Here is a 13,924-nt window from a genome sequence, read left to right as displayed (position 1 = left end):
AACAAGAGGGAGCTGATTTACTAGAGTGCGTCATGATGAGTTAAGTTGAAACTACATTTTCAAAATGGTCAGCTGACATTTTCTTTGCAGGATACTGATGAACCCCACACTTGCGTAGTGTTGAGCACCTTACACCTTCCATTACATTCCTTCAGGATGTTTCTTGGTTTTCTTCTCTCATTTAATTCCTCACTCTGGTACATATACCTTTATTGGAATGGAATCCTAGAAAGTGCTGCAGTGTTATGGTGTTAAAATTCCAGAGCCATGGAAACAATATACGGGGGCGTCTCATGTGGGGCAGGCTGCTGCCCCTTCCCTGCACTGCCCTCCACCCCCTGCTGATTGTGACAGCTTGAGGCAGGTGTGGCTCCTAAGAGCTTTTGTGTAGAGCCCTCTAAATGAGAGCTGCCGATGTATTCTTCTCTTCCCCGCAATCTGTATTGTTGAGAATGAAATTCTCAGGAAGAATAAAAATATACTAGTGGTGTATTTGGCGTTCAGTCTGAGCTTTTCGGTTTATAAGCAGATTAGTAAATTAGAATCATCTTTGAATGATCCAGATTTGAATCATTACACTACCCACGGTTATTAGGATTTTTCATCTGTCTTAGTACAAATTTGGAGTCATTTCCAGATGGTAAAATGTAATTTTTAGAGCAATGGGAAATAAATACTTGGAATGTGATATTATAGCTTGCTTGCACTTGGAGCTGATAAATATGGTTGATTTGGAAGAAGAAAAGAGTGATTTGACACAATTACTATAATCACTTTTCTTTAGAAATGTTAATTTTAAACATGCTCATCACTTAGAATGCCATTTGACAATTAGGCAACAAGCATCGAGAGCTGTAAAATGTTTATATAAACTTCGAATTACATTTGATAATGCATCCTAAGGAAATTCTCCGAAATTCAGGAGAACAGTTATATGGACTAAAATATTTATTGTAATGATATTCTCATGTAGAAAAATGGAGAGCAACCTCAGTGTTGCTTTTGAGTATAAATTACATTGCATCTACTGGTTAATATTGGGAAATTTTGATTGAGTAGTAAGCAAATTAAAGGTTACAAAATGTATGTGGACGGATTATGACAAGTTTAAAAAACCTGGGTTGGAAAGAATTAGAAGAAAATGAAGACAGATCAAATTCTAACTAGTTACTACACTAGGGTGATAAGAGATGAAACCTGTTTTTTTCAGAATTCTGAGTGTTCTGTTATATGATTGTCTTTTAATGTTAAAAGTAACAGAGGTACATACGTCTGTATACATATACTAAGCTGCTTAAATAACTTGGTATAAATATCTTCAATAGTTTGAGGGACCATAGAATGAAGTTTTTAAAATTGACCTCCCCCCACCCCCAAACCAAAATTACAGTGAGATTGCGGACTGCGCCGTATAATGGGGCCTTGAAATCTTACAGTTCTGCTGCATGTTAATTGGCCTTGGTGCATATATTAATGTGTTATTGCTTAATTATAGAATGCTTTTGGAGATATTGAGTAGTTTAACATCCTCACCCAAAATAATCTCTAATTTTTAATTTGTTCATCCTCTTAATGCTAACTAGTCTGAATTTAAAACACTTCAATTATGTTTTGGTTCACAGGATCTGCAACTTGAGGAATTGAAGCAGCAGATTTCTACGTTAAAATGTCAAAACGAACAGCTCCAGACAGCAGTCACACAGCAAGTATCTCAGATTCAGCAACACAAGGATCAGTATAATCTTCTTAAAGTACAGCTAGGTAAGTGTAGCTAGCCATTCCTGTTGTAGTGTCCCCAGGAGCTGGACAAAGTCAGACAGGTTATTCTTGTGGACTAGTCTTTCTGTAACCTTAAATTAATCACTGTGACAAACATGTAAGTCAGAGTTTGAAGTCCAAGCTCTCTGCTCAGTGTTTGATTATCTGATCCATTGATTCTCAACCTTAGCTACCTATACATTAAGATCCCCTGATATTTTTATTTTTTTAACACCAATACTGAAACCCCACTGAGGTTTCGAATTTAATTAGTTGGGAGTTGGGTCCAGGCATCAGTGATTATTAATTACAAGCTCCCCAGGTGATTCTAATGTCTAGCCAGTTGAGCCAGCCAGTTGACTAGTCTAACCTTTTCATTTCCTTATCTGCAAAACGGAGCTGATAGTAGCACCTGTGTCATCTGAGAATTAAATGAAATAATATATATAAAATTCTAGTTCAGTGCCTAGCACATGCTAGGAGCTCAAATGCTTGTAAATAGTCTCATTCTACACTGCTTATGGTTGGAATGCTAGCTACTTAGAAGTATAATTAATTTTATTTATATGAAGGTGACCAAAATTTTCAGAAGAAAATATCTTTTACTTCCTCTATTTAATGACAATAATTTGTCAGTTCTTTTAGTCCATATAGAAAGCTATTCCTCTGTGAAGTTTTTTTAGAAATATTTATTTATTTATTTGGCCACACCGGGTCTTAGTTGCTGCGTGTGAGATCTTTAGCTGCAGCGTGCGAACTCTTAGTTGTGACATGTGGGATCTAGTTCCCTGACCAGGGGTCGAACCTGGACCCCCTGCATTGGGAGCGCAGGGTATTAGCCCCTGGACCACCAGGGAAGTGTGCTGTGCAGATTTGTAAAAGGATTTTATTTTCTCTTATATTAATTGACAGAATTGGAATTTCAACTGCTGTAATTCTTTTTTTTTTTTTTTATCTTTATTGGAGTATAATTGCTTTACAATGGTGTGTTAGTTTCTGCTTTATAACAAAGTGAATCAGTTATACATATACATATGTCCCCATATCTCTTCCCTCTTGCGTCTCCCTCCCACCCTCCCTATCCCACCCCTCTAGGGGGTCACAAAGCACCGAGCTGATCTCCCTGTGCTATGCGGCTGCTTCCCACTAGCTATCTATTTTACGTTTGGTAGTGTATATATGTCCATGCCACTCTCTCACTTTGTCCCAGCTTACCCTTCCCCCTCCGCGTATCCTCAAGTCCATTCTCTAGTTAGGTCTGTGTCTTTATTCCCATCTTGCTCCTAGGTTCTTCATGACCTTTTTTTTTTTTTTTTGATTCCATATCATACAGCATTTGTTTTTCTCTTTCTGACTTACTTCACTCTGTATGACAGACTCTAGGTCCATCCACCTCACTACAAATAACTCAATTTCGTTTCTTTTTATGGCTAATATTCCATTGTATATATGTGCCACATCTTCTTCATCCATTCATCTGTTGATGGATACTTAGGTTGCTTCCATGTCCTGGCTATTGTAAATAGAGCTGCAGTGAACATTTTGGTACATGACTCCTTTTGAATTATGGTTTTCTCAGGGTATATGCCCAGTAGTGGGATTGCTGGGTCGTATGGTAGTTCTATTTTTAGTTTTTTAAGGAACCTCCATACTGTTCTCCATAGTGGCTGTATCAATTTACATTCCCACCAACAGTGCAAGAGGTAAACTACTGTAATTCTTAATCTTAGATCACTAAACCATGCAGTTTAGTCTTAAGACTATGCTCTTTTTCTTCCCAGAAACCCTGAAAATATCATTATTTTTATCAATACACTGTTTTTCAGAACTTCCCTGGCAGTCCAGTGGTTAAGACTCCATGCTCCCAATGTAGGGGGCATTGGGATCCCTGGTCAGGGGACTAAAATCCTACATGCCGCACCTACGGCGTGGCTGGAAAAAAATAAAAACAAAACAAAAAAACACTATTTTGCAGAGATGAAATGTGCTTGCAAAAATCCTGCCAAAGTAATTATTAAGGAAAGTATGTATTTATTTTATACTTGAATCATCAATTCAAAAAATGAAAAGTTTCGTGCTGGCTTTTCAAATTTTATGCCTGTGTAATAGGAAAAGACAATCAGCATCAAGGTTCTTACAGTGATGGGGCTCAGATGAATGGTATTCAGCCAGAAGAAATTGGTAGGTTGCGAGAAGAGATAGAAGAATTAAAAAGTAATCAGGAACTTTTACAAAGCCAACTGGCTGAAAAGGACGCTTTCATTGAAAATTTGGTAAGTGAATGTTGACATTTTTTAAACAAGAAGTCAAGAATAATTCTCATTATCCAGCTTGTTTATTTTGCTCGATCCCTTAAGCTACAGTATCATATTAAGGTTTTAGAATATGAGCTCTGGTGTCAGACTGTCTAAAGCTTCAGTGCTTCCTAGCTAACTGAATTTAAGCAACTTAGTTAACCTCTTTAAACTTGTTTCCTGAGCTATAAAATGGTGGTGGTGATATCTGTCTCATTGCTGTGAGAATTAAATGAGATACGCTGTTAAAAGCTCTTTTATTGATTTTTTTTTTTAAAGATAGATTTTATTCATTTCTTTAAAATTTTTTATTTTTTTTACTTTCGGCTGCATTGGGTCTTTGTTGCTGTGTGCGGGCTTTCTCTGGTTGCAGTGAGCAGGGGCTAGTCTTCGTTGCATTGCACGGGCTTCTCATTGCGGTGGCTTCTCTTGTCACGGAGCACGGGCTCTAGGCGCACGGGCTCAGTAGTTGTGGTTCGTGGACTTTAGAATGCAGGATCAGTAGCTGTGGCGCACAGTCTGATGTGCTCCGCGGCATGTGGGATCTTCCCGGACCAGGGCTCGAACCCACGTCCCCTGCGTTGGCAGGCAGATTCTTAACCATTGTGCCGCCGGAGAAGCCCTGTATAAGGTTCTTTTAATACATGGAAATCACTCAATAAATACCTGCTTTTATGCTCTTTCTTCATATGACCTCAGTTAAGTGCCTAGATTTAATAAATTACTTGGCATGAGTATAAATTTATTAGCTATGGAAAATTTGTAGACAGTATGTGCTATGTTGAAATGTTATTTTGAGTATAAAATTTTACATGTCAATGTGAAATTTTTTGGTAAACGTATACCAGACATAGCTTATATATGTACAGTTTGGGGTTTTTTTCTGTCTCTTCAAACTGAATTTATTTCATAGTTTATTTCTATGCTCTTTGTAGAAATCGTCCCAACCATCACCTGGCACAAATGAACAGTCTTCAGTGACAGCTTCAGCAAGAGATTCTGAACAAATTGAAGAATTAAAACAGGTCATTTTTCAGCTTGATCCAAGCTCTGTTTTGTCTTGTTTTAATTATAATAGCATAACAGCACTGCAGTTCCATTAATCTAGAACTGCTTTGTCAGGTGTAAGCAAAATTTGATAGTGAAGGCAGCCATTTGAAAATCCAGAAGCTGTTTTAATTATACAGTAATGGTATTTTGCTTTATATTGTGTTTTTATTTTTCAGTGATGTTCTTTTTAACAGATCTCAGCATCTTACCCAGATTATTTATAGATTATCAGTAAACTAACAGTTAAGGAAACCTTAAATATATTTATAAGCCACAAATATGAAGATATAAAGTCTTATGCCTAATTTTCATGATAACTGGTTGGTTAAATGTATTGGGCATTTAAGTCATTCTATCCAGAAAAATGTTGGTTTTTAAAATTGGAAAAGGGAAAAACAGGAAGTAAACTTGTATATATCTCAATTAGATGACTCTAGCTAAGAAGCAAAATATATACTTTTTCTGCTGTAGTAATTTATATTGTTTAGAAAAGCAAATAAGCCTTTTCCTCCTTCCATCCTCCCCTCCTTCCTTCCTTTCTTGAAGAAGGAATATATGTTTCTTTAAAAGAAAAAAAAAAAGTGTTACTAAAGAAAGAAATGAACAGCCTGGCCAAGCTAGGACTAACTTCCTTCTCCCTCCAGTAGCCAGCTGGTCCTTACCCACTGACATGTTTGATATGATGGGAATGATTGAAAAGAGAGAAACAAAATGTCTTATTTTGATAGTGTCTTTGCACCCCAGAGTAGATTCTACAATCTACTTAAATTATGTTTTTTAAAAATAATAATAATAATTTGTCATTAACGATTTACAGCTCTCTAATATGTGTCCATAATATTTTGTTCTTGTGAGGAAGAGCAATATCTATTTTGATTTTATTAATTCTAGAACTATATTAAAATTAAAGGGAATTAAGTTATTAATATATACCCTTAGTTTGTAAATCCCAAGTAAAAATTTTTACTTTTTGTGTTTCCCAAAGATATATTTTAAATATTATTTATTTATTTATTTATTTGGTTGTGCCAGGTCTTAGTTGTGGCATTCAGGCTCCTTAGTTGTGGCACGTGGGCTCCTTAGTTGCGGCATGCATGTGGGATCTAGTTCCCTGACCCGGGATCAAACCTGGGCCCCCTGCATTGGGATCGCAGAGTCTTACCCACTGCACCAGCAGGGAAGTGCCCCAAAGATATATTTTAAATGACAGTTTTGTTTTTTATAATATGTAGTAAAATATGGTATAAAAAGAAAACCAAAAAGGTTCATAATTTCCATGTTTACATGACTCATTTTGATAACTGAAAAAAAGCAATCCAAGAAAAGGCGTGTATGTACATGATAGAAAGTTTTAAGAGAATAAAAATGCTTTCTACATGACAGCATCCCACTACTTAACCACAATATCTCCAGACACTGCCAGATATCGTGGGGGAAGATAGCCCCTAGTGGAGAACCACTGTTACAATTGTTTTATATTCCTGTACTTTTTCTGGGGGTGGGGGAGAGAGCAAGAAGTTTGGAAATTTCAACATCTGTAATATATAAACTTTCAATTAATTCTGCCACTTTCACTAGAGTACTTTTTTATTTTTTGGGCCGCACTGTGTGGCATGCGGGATCTTAGTTCCCCAACCAGGGCTCGAACCTGTGCCCCCTGTACTGGGAGCGTGGAGTCTTAACCACTGGACCGCTAGGGAAGTCTAATGCTTTCATCTATGTTTGGTGGCCCCCAAGTCTAAAACCATCCTATTTTGCCCTTTTCAAATGATATACCTTTAGTTTTCCACCAGGAGAAAAGGAAAAGTTACCTGATGCATGAGAGTAGGACGGGGATTTGGTGGTCTGTTCCTAAGCCGGCTTTCAACCAACCCTGCCGTTTCTGACTCCATTTTTACTCACACTTTCCAAAACATCCCAGGCCCTTCGGTAGTTATGCATTGTAAGTCAGGTAGCAGCATGGCTTTCTAAAAGGTCAGCCTACGTTTCAGCTGTCTCATGTGTGCTGAGTCAGTTACCACTGTCGTTTGCTTTCTGAAATTCCCCAATTTATTGCTCTTTTCTTTTACTCTCTGTCCTTGTGGGTTTCTCCCTCCTGCCCACCCTTCCACCGTCCCTCTCTCCCTACCTCCTTCCCACCTTCCTTTCTCGTTCCCTTCCTCCCTCCCTTTATAATTTTTTACATTGGATCTCACAAGGAAGCAGAGGTGGACATGTTTAATCTACACGGTTAATTCTCCATCTTGAACCCACCAAGTTCAAGAACAGTTCTTCCGCTTAAATTTTAAAACTTGGAAGTTGTGATTTGAGAGAGAAGGGCCAAGAAAGGAAATAATTTTTTATTTCTTCCTGTAAATAGACATTTCCTTGATGAAATTAATGCTATTTAATGTTACAGCTTAACTATTTTTGTCTCTTAGGAACTGGCAACATTAAAGTCTCAGTTAAACTCACAGTCTTCTGAGATCACCAAACTACAGACAGAAAAGCAGGAGCTGTTAGAGAAAACAGAAGCATTTGTAAGTTAATTATTTTTTTGTTCTCAAAGGTAGTAAACACAAGGTTGGAAGGTTATTTATCAGCCACTGTGGAAAGGAAGCAAATTTGTCAGATAGCACCTTCCATTCAGGTTATCCGTTAGCCAGAGTTCCAGTCACGTAGGCTTCTTGGCCATGAGGACAGCCATATTATAGTCAGACTCACCAGGTCAGTTTAATCAGCTATTCACGGTTCATTTTGTTGGTATTTTATATTTCACCCCTTCTTTGTCTCCTTCATTCTAACCTGGCAGGTTTTCTGCTGGTATAAAATTGTCAAAAACCTTGTTGGTGACCCATGCAATTCACAGGGTTCCAAGCCATCAAGCAAAGTCCTCCTGGATCCCTCCTGGGGAACTACGTTTCTATTCCAGCTTCTACAGAGATGGTTGATTGTGTCCATGTGTTACACGAGTAACCACTTCACAAATGGTTGTCCAGCCACACCCCTGATGTTTCAGTAGAACATGCTTTGTCATTTATTGCAATAGGGATAGGTTGAGAATCTTCTGAATCTTCACGTTCTGATTCCCTTTTCTTAACAGTTCCTCCTTCAGTTTATCTCTGTCCTCTCACATTTTACTATAAGCAGCAAGGAGAAACCAGGCCACACCTTTAATGCTTTGGTTAGAGGTTTCCTCAGCTAAATAGTTCGTCACTCACAAGTTCTGCTTTTCACAACACTAGAACTCAATTCAGCTAAGTTCTTTGCCTCATTATATATAACAAGGATCACCTTTCCTCCACTTTCCAATAACATGTTCCTCATCTCTGAGAGCTCACCAAAACCTTTAACATCCATACTTCTACCAACATCCTGTTCATGATGATACATGTTTTCACTAAGACCATAGAAGCTTTCTCTATAGAAAGCTATATGAGCCCTTACTGGAATTACCTTGAATGTCCATATTTCCATCAACAGTCTCTTCAAGCTAATTTAGACTTTGTCTAACATGAACCTCAGAATTCTTTTAGCCTCTACCAGTTCCAAAGCCCCTTCCACAGTTTAAGGTATTTGCTTAACCCAGCCTTCCTCATACTCTTATGAGAGCTGATGCCATGCCACTCCTGACTCAGCCTCCCGCTCCACTGAAGGGGCAACTTATCTATGTAGGGAAAGCACTTTATTGTGGGTAAATACATAAAGAATTAGACTTTCTATTATTGGAGAGAAAATTTCAAAATAGCTAGAAAATTAAATCATCTTTGGAATTTCGTTTTGATTGTAACTGTAAAGAAACATTTGTTTTTTCAATTTCTACTTTCAGGCAAAATCAGTTCCTATACCAGGAGAGAGTGAAACTGTAATAGCTACAAAAACTACTGATGTAGAAGGAAGACTGTCAGCATTATTACAAGAAACTAAAGAATTAAAGGTTGGTTTTGGTGAAACTTTTACTCATTGCATATTATATGAAATGAACTCCAGGAAATTTGATTTTATTTCACTTAATTTCTCAAATCCTTAGATTTATGAAGAAAGTTAATGGAGTGTAATTTTATCTCACAATACGTCCATTCCTATTTGGATGACTAAAGGTGGCACAAGTGAAGGGGTTTTTTTTTGTTTTGTTTGTTTGGGCTGTGTTGGGTCTTCGTTGCTATGCGCGGGCTTTCTCTAGTTGCAGCGAGCGGGGGCTACTCTTTGTTGCGGTGCACAGGCTTCTCATTGCAGTGGCTTCTCTTGTTGCAGAGCATGGGCTCTAGGCACGTGGGCTTCAGTAGTTGCAGCACATGGGCTCAGTAGTTGTGGCTCGCAGGCTAGGGAGCTCAGGCTCAGTAGTTGCGGCACACCGGCTTAGGTGCTCCACAGCATGTGGGATCTTCCCAGACCAGGGATCAAACCCGTGTCCCCTGCATTGGCAGGCAGAGCCTTTAACCACTGTGCCACCAGGGAAGTCCCACAAATGAAGATTTTTAAATGCCATTTCAAACAGTGGTATTAAATATATAAAATAAGAATGTATATGAATGTACTTTGAAAGTAAAAACATAGATTTTAGTAAGAGTAAGAAAATAGTTAAGTTTGCTTATCAATCTTTAATCACAGTAAGAAACGAGGAGTATAGATTTGGCTAATACCCAAGCCACCTGTAGGTTTTCCATAGGCTGAGAAACACAGGCATATTAAATCCTGCCAGCCTTTTGTGTGACAGAGAAATCAAAATAGATAACATGAAGAAAGGAATGAGGTAACAGTAATAAAAAAAAAAGGTAGGAATTAAAACATGGAAAAAGGAAGATAATGTGTGATTTTGCCTTTTGGATTGTGGTCAAATTTTTTTTTTTTTTTTTTTTTGCGGTACGCGGGCCTCTCACCGTTGTGGCCCCTCCCGTTGCGGAGCACAGGCTCCGGACGCGCAGGCTCAGCGGCCATGGCTCACGGGCCCAGCCGCTCCGCGGCTTGTGGGATCTTCCCGGACCGGGGCACGAACCCGTGTCCCCTGCATCGGCAGGCGGACTCTCAACCACTGCACCACCAGGGAAGCCCAAATTATTTTATTTTTAAACCATTGATTTTACTTGAAGCTATTTTTCTTTTCCATTTAATTGTATGTGTGAAGTTGGATAGAATTTTATTTTTAAACTTCAATTATAATTCTGATGCTAACTAGGCTTCTGTTATAAAATGTTTTATGTCTTTATTTATCCCTCTGATTATCTGAAATGGTAGGATTTTTTGAGGAATAGGTAATTAAAACTATTTTTGGTTGTTAAACTCTATTTTTTACAGTAACCATCTTTGATGTATAGCCTAACATAAATTCTCATGTTACTAGATGAGTGAGTGTGTGTGTGTGTGTGTGTGTGTGTGTTTTAAACCTCCTGTTCCCCCAACCCCTAACCCCAAATTCTTCAGACTAGACAAGTGCAGCAATTTATCAAAGAAAGAACATATTTGTTAAAACCCTAGGAGAGTGAATACTAATTTTAGATTAGTGATTTTCACCTTTCTTTTCCTAGAATGAAATTAAAGCTCTGTCTGAGGAAAGAACTGCTATTAAAGAGCAGCTGGATTCATCTAACAGTACCATTGCCATTTTACAAAATGAGAAAAACAAGCTTGAGGTGGACATTACAGATTCTAAAAAAGAACAAGATGATCTCTTGGTGCTGTTGGCTGATCAGGATCAGAAAATATTTTCATTAAAGAATAAACTCAAGGAACTTGGTCATCCAGTAAGATTGCAGTGTTTCCAAAAATGATTTATATTGTGTTTCTTTATGACGTATTTTTAAATATTGTGCTGTGACATGGGAATGTTGTGCCTGTATGTCGGTACTACAGGCAGAGGTCTGTAGGTACGTGAACGTGGTATCATCTGCACCGCTCTTATGTTATTCAGCGAATTGACTTAAGACACAGATTAGATGCAGTTTCCAGCGTTTGGTATTCAGCGAATTGACTTAAGACACAGATTAGATGCAGCTTCCAGCGTTTGTTAACTGTTCTCTTTGGGGCTCTGAGCCTAGAAAATGAATTGATTTGATTGCTCCTGTGGTAACAAGACTCTCACTATCCAAATGTGTCGTCCTCTTTTGCCGTGTTGATTCAGGCTTGTGTGTAGAGAGGTGTAGCCATCTGGCAGCAAGTTAACCTATGTATCTCGTGTCACGTTAAAAATGACAGGGATCCTTGAACATTAAATCAAGGAAATCAGATGGCCTGTCATCTACTTTAATTTCTGGAATAAAGAATGTATCAACAGAGTAGATATCATTATGTGTTGAATGTGAAGTGAGCCAATCCTCAATGTTAAATGTATACATTTTCCCTTTAGGTTGAAGAAGAGGATGAACTTGAATCCGGAGACCAAGATGATGAGGATGATGAAGATGAAGATGACAGCAAGGAACAGGGTCATATCTAGCTTTACAATCTCTAGGAATGATAGGGGTTACATTGTAACTTTGAAGACGGAGTCTTAAGACAGTGCTTTGGTTTGCCTCCACAGGAAGTAAAGATTTAGAAACCAAGTGGCAGACATTCACTAATACAACTATTGATGTATTTTTAAAATGAAGCCACCACCCATGTTGATAGTCCTGTTATTCTGACTTCATGTAGAACACACATCTTTTATTGAACTGGACTATCCCAAAATATAATTTGCAAAGAGCTTCAGACACCAAAAATATAATATTTTCAGGCATGTGGTGGCAATGCTCTTTGCCTTTAGTTCATTGGTTGTTTATATAAGTTCTGTATTTGTCTGCTACTTTTACTTTTCAGAATTTGTGACTTTAAATACTAACGCGATTGATTTAATGTGTGTTGGAATCACTGTTTCTAAATTCAGTATTGGAGTTCTTAGCTAATGATTTCCTTTTAAAGGAATGGATTTACTTAAAGGCAAGATAGCATTATTCTGGGGGATAATATATCATCAGCCCTCCATCCAGTGTGACTCCTAAGGTGAGTGGGATAGGACAGTGTAGAATGAGTGCCTTGACACTTGATATGGCTGCATTCTGTACCTCAGTGAAGAAGAAGGATATTAGCACACAGTGAAGAGGAGGGTGTTTCTGGGAAACTTCTGCAACAGTGTATCAGCATGTGTTTGGTTTTGGTTTTATTTTAAAGCTAAACATTAAAACAGATTACAAGTTAACAGCTCATACAGCTCAGAATTAGTATTATTGTTTGATTATTATAAAACATATTATGTTCCTAGTTTTAAAAAGATCCAAACTATGGTTTATATAACTTATTGGCATTTTTGCTGAATAGGTTTAAGTCAGATAATAGATTTTTAAAAAGCAATGAAGCAATGTGTCAAAATTTAATGTTTTCGTAATAAAAATAGATATTATGTTCACCTAATCCCTCGTCATGGTTCCCTTTTTTAGATTTTGAGAGTAGTAGTCTTTGTACAAGATGAGGCAGAAGGAAGTGGTGAAAGGAGTCCTTCTCTTACTAAAAGGGCTTTGCTATAACTGCATGATAACAGCAATCTTATCATTTAAAGCCAATAATTAGGATTCTGTAAGATCGGAGGGGGCTAATTGGAGAAAAAGCAGAAGTTGGAGAAGGGTTTGGATGTTTCTAGATTGAGCATTGGAGTTCTGTCTTCACAAGGATTTCTGTTTAAAGAAGTAGGCTTTCTTAAAGGCAAGACAGCAGGAGTTGGGGCATTATGTATATCATCTGCCTCCTGGCTTCAGGAATAATTTGAGCAGTCCACTAAGGGGCACAGACTTTCGAAAGAAGTACCCTCACATGTCTTGAAAGGGGAGATGGCTGTGTGTTACAGAGCACCCGTGAATACTGCACCGCGCCCCTGCCCAATCCCACCGCTGCCACGCCATCCTGAGATGGCATCTGCCGTCAGAGAACCACGTGATTATTACTGGACCAGCTCAGACCGTGTGGAGTTTTCCTAAACTTGACCCCACGTAGTGAACATTTCAGGCTAATGTTACAAGGATAAGGAAAACTGTGTCAGGAGTAAGAATAATACTTCCAGAAATAATGGAATACCAAAGATCTTCAGAAAGAAATATCTGCAAAAATCAGTGATAGTTTGCCGAAGTTCAGTCACTCAGGCTGGCTTGGAGCAGAGGAGACACAAGAAGGCCTCAAAGCTGCACAGTCCAGCCTGGAGCCCAGACGGACACCTTCCTAACATAGCTATAGTTTTTTGGGGTTTTGTTTGTTTGTCTGTCTGTCTTTGCCTGGATTGCTTCTGGAGCCTCCTAAACTGGTCTCTGTGCCTCCAGTTGGTTGCTGCCTCTGCAGGCCATCCTCCATGTTCACTACAATAAGCTTTCTGAAATGCAGATAGGAGCCAAAGAGATTGCAGTTGCCTACTGTTTGGAGCCCTTAGCCACGTGGATAAGACTCTTTGTGCTCTACCACTATCTTGTTTAGCTCCCTTCAAGTACACTTTAGAACCATACCAAGATATTTGCCATCGTGGCATATATCCTGCGTTTTCATTTCTCACTTTGCTTTTGCACGTGTTCTTTCCTCTGCCCATTTGTCAGCCCTCACATTAAAGGCTATCTCCATGTATTGAGAGCTATAACAGTGGAGCAGTCATGAAGCACAAAACATATTTGTCCTTATTTGAAGTTTTATTCAAGTGTAGTTTACACTTCTAGCACATCGGAAAGGAAAGAATAATCATCCAAGGTTACTACAAAAGGTAAAAGTAACAGCTCACATTTTAGAGTCTTAAGTTACTACTTTGAAATTATGCTGATAGAAGATCAAACCCTTGTCTGAAAGTTTTGGGGTTTTTTTGCGGCCAGGTAAGGGCCTCATAACATTCATCAGAA

General features: G+C 38.4%; 1 protein-coding gene across 3 annotated transcripts in view; it reads left to right on the top strand.

Moving 5' to 3' along the window:
- USO1 (USO1 vesicle transport factor) overlaps positions 1-13,720 on the top strand; it is a 92,633-nt gene extending 78,913 nt beyond the window's left edge. The window contains exons 17-23 of one of the 3 annotated variants that reach the window (XM_029234848.1): positions 1,623-1,761; positions 3,868-4,031; positions 4,988-5,077; positions 7,523-7,621; positions 8,911-9,018; positions 10,607-10,822; positions 11,425-13,720. In XM_029234848.1, coding sequence (XP_029090681.1) covers positions 1,623-1,761; positions 3,868-4,031; positions 4,988-5,077; positions 7,523-7,621; positions 8,911-9,018; positions 10,607-10,822; positions 11,425-11,514 — 906 coding nt within the window. In that variant the 3' untranslated portion in view covers positions 11,515-13,720. The remainder of the gene's footprint in view (positions 1-1,622; positions 1,762-3,867; positions 4,032-4,987; positions 5,078-7,522; positions 7,622-8,910; positions 9,019-10,606; positions 10,823-11,424) is intronic. The other 2 variants (XM_029234849.1, XM_029234847.1) reach the window with 2 other exon arrangements.
- Positions 13,721-13,924: the final 204 nt, after the last annotated feature.

This window comes from Monodon monoceros, unplaced genomic scaffold (genome assembly GCF_005190385.1).
Source record: "Monodon monoceros isolate NGI ecotype Baffin Bay Population unplaced genomic scaffold, NGI_Narwhal_1 Super_Scaffold_20, whole genome shotgun sequence".
NCBI lineage: Eukaryota > Metazoa > Chordata > Mammalia > Artiodactyla > Monodontidae > Monodon > Monodon monoceros.
The sequence above is the reverse complement of the archived record's forward strand: the minus strand, read 5'-3'. Positions and strand labels throughout refer to the sequence as shown.